Below are 1,575 nucleotides of genomic sequence, written 5' to 3' on the forward strand. Positions count from 1 at the left end.
AGGTTTCGATACCCATGGTGAGCAGAGCACAGATAGCCCATTGTATAGCTTTGTGCTTAATTACAAACAAACAAACAAATACCAGTACAGTTGGGATATTTTATCTTTTTTTTTTATTTGATAACTGATCATGATTAGAGGAGGCTCTTTCAGGATTTGGAAAAACATAAATACTATGATATTATATATTAATATTTGTTATCATTGGATCTCAAAGTGATGACTCTTATGTGGAAGTCTCGTATTGAAATCACAGTCAAGTTGGATTTTATGTTGTTATTTTTTTATAATGATCATATTTACAGCAAGCTCTTTCAATACCATTATAGATTAAATCAGGAATTTGAGATATTGGTTAAAAGATGACATGTTTACAGTATCAAACCATGTCAGCTTTTCTTTTCACTTCTGACACCATTCATGAAATAGGTTGTAGATTAAAATTCTGAATAAAACTTAAAAATAGTTCAGAAACAGTGCAAGAAAGAAAACGTCACTTAGAAATAGAAATTAAAATTAGATAGATGGCACAACAAAATCAAGAAAGTTTGATAAAAACAGGGGGGGAAATAATTAACACGGTCAAATGAAGTTCCTTTAAGTAACAAAGCAAAGAAGACAAACTGATGCTGAAAGACATGTATACGGGTTATGTCCCCCTATGTCTTTCCCATGAACTAAATGAATGCATCAGCTAGTATGCTATAAAGAACACCTTAACTGTTTTCAAAATGAATATATTTTCAGTGTATTTGGTCATAATTATGCTTAGGAAATATTACACTAGAGAGGCAGTGTTTACAGTATTTTTTGAAGCTTTTATCTGTATAGGTGTGTGTAATTAACCAAGGGAGCATTACTTTGAAGTAATCTTTGACAGTTAAAATTAGGAACTTTTCTAGAAAACACCTGCAGTATATTGTAACATGCTCCATATATATATATGCTTAATCAGATATGGTTGTATGCAGGAGTTGAGTCTAAAATCTTTAAATAGTTATTTAACAAATAACATTGATTCTGTGTTAGCCTTAGTTTTATTCTTAACAAACAAACTTTTTAAAAACAAACATTTTTTGGAGGGCACATTTTAAAAAATACTATAAAGAAGGAAATAGTACAGAACAACATGTTATCAATATCTTTGATAGTACCAAATATTTGAATAGTGAATGTGGTCTATTTTAGAACCTCATCAGGGAGCAAATGGAGCTGTGTAAACAAACTCGAGGAGCTTCGGGAGCTTTGCCAAAAACTCTGGTTTATGTTCTGAACTCGCAAGCTTGTCACGGTAAAATACATCTTGGTTATATATATTGTTATTTAATCATATACAACTTGTTCATGAATTGCATGACATTTTAACTTTCTTTTATAGCTCTTCAGCTAGAATTTAAATACTATTGTAGGTAATGTGAGTTAAGACTCTTTAGCTAGAATTTAAATACTATTGTAGGTAATGTGAGTTAAGACTTTAGCTGGAATTTAAATACTGTTGTAAGTAATGTGAGTTAAGACTCTTTAGCCAGAATTTAAATACTATTGTAGGTAATGTGAGTTAAGACTTTAGCTGGA

The 1,575-nt window shown here is 30.6% G+C and overlaps 1 protein-coding gene across 1 annotated transcript in view; it reads left to right on the forward strand.

Moving 5' to 3' along the window:
• LOC111084245 (DNA mismatch repair protein Mlh3-like) overlaps window positions 1–1,306 on the forward strand; it is a gene marked incomplete at its 3' end in the record, with an annotated part of 3,729 nt that extends 2,423 nt beyond the window's left edge. Inside the window, exon 2 of the mRNA XM_022381013.1 lies at window positions 1,189–1,306. Coding sequence (XP_022236721.1) covers window positions 1,189–1,306 — 118 coding nt within the window. The remainder of the gene's footprint in view (window positions 1–1,188) is intronic.
• Window positions 1,307–1,575: the final 269 nt, after the last annotated feature.

This window comes from Limulus polyphemus, unplaced genomic scaffold (assembly GCF_000517525.1).
Source record: "Limulus polyphemus unplaced genomic scaffold, Limulus_polyphemus-2.1.2 Scaffold15224, whole genome shotgun sequence".
Taxonomy (NCBI): domain Eukaryota; kingdom Metazoa; phylum Arthropoda; class Merostomata; order Xiphosura; family Limulidae; genus Limulus; species Limulus polyphemus.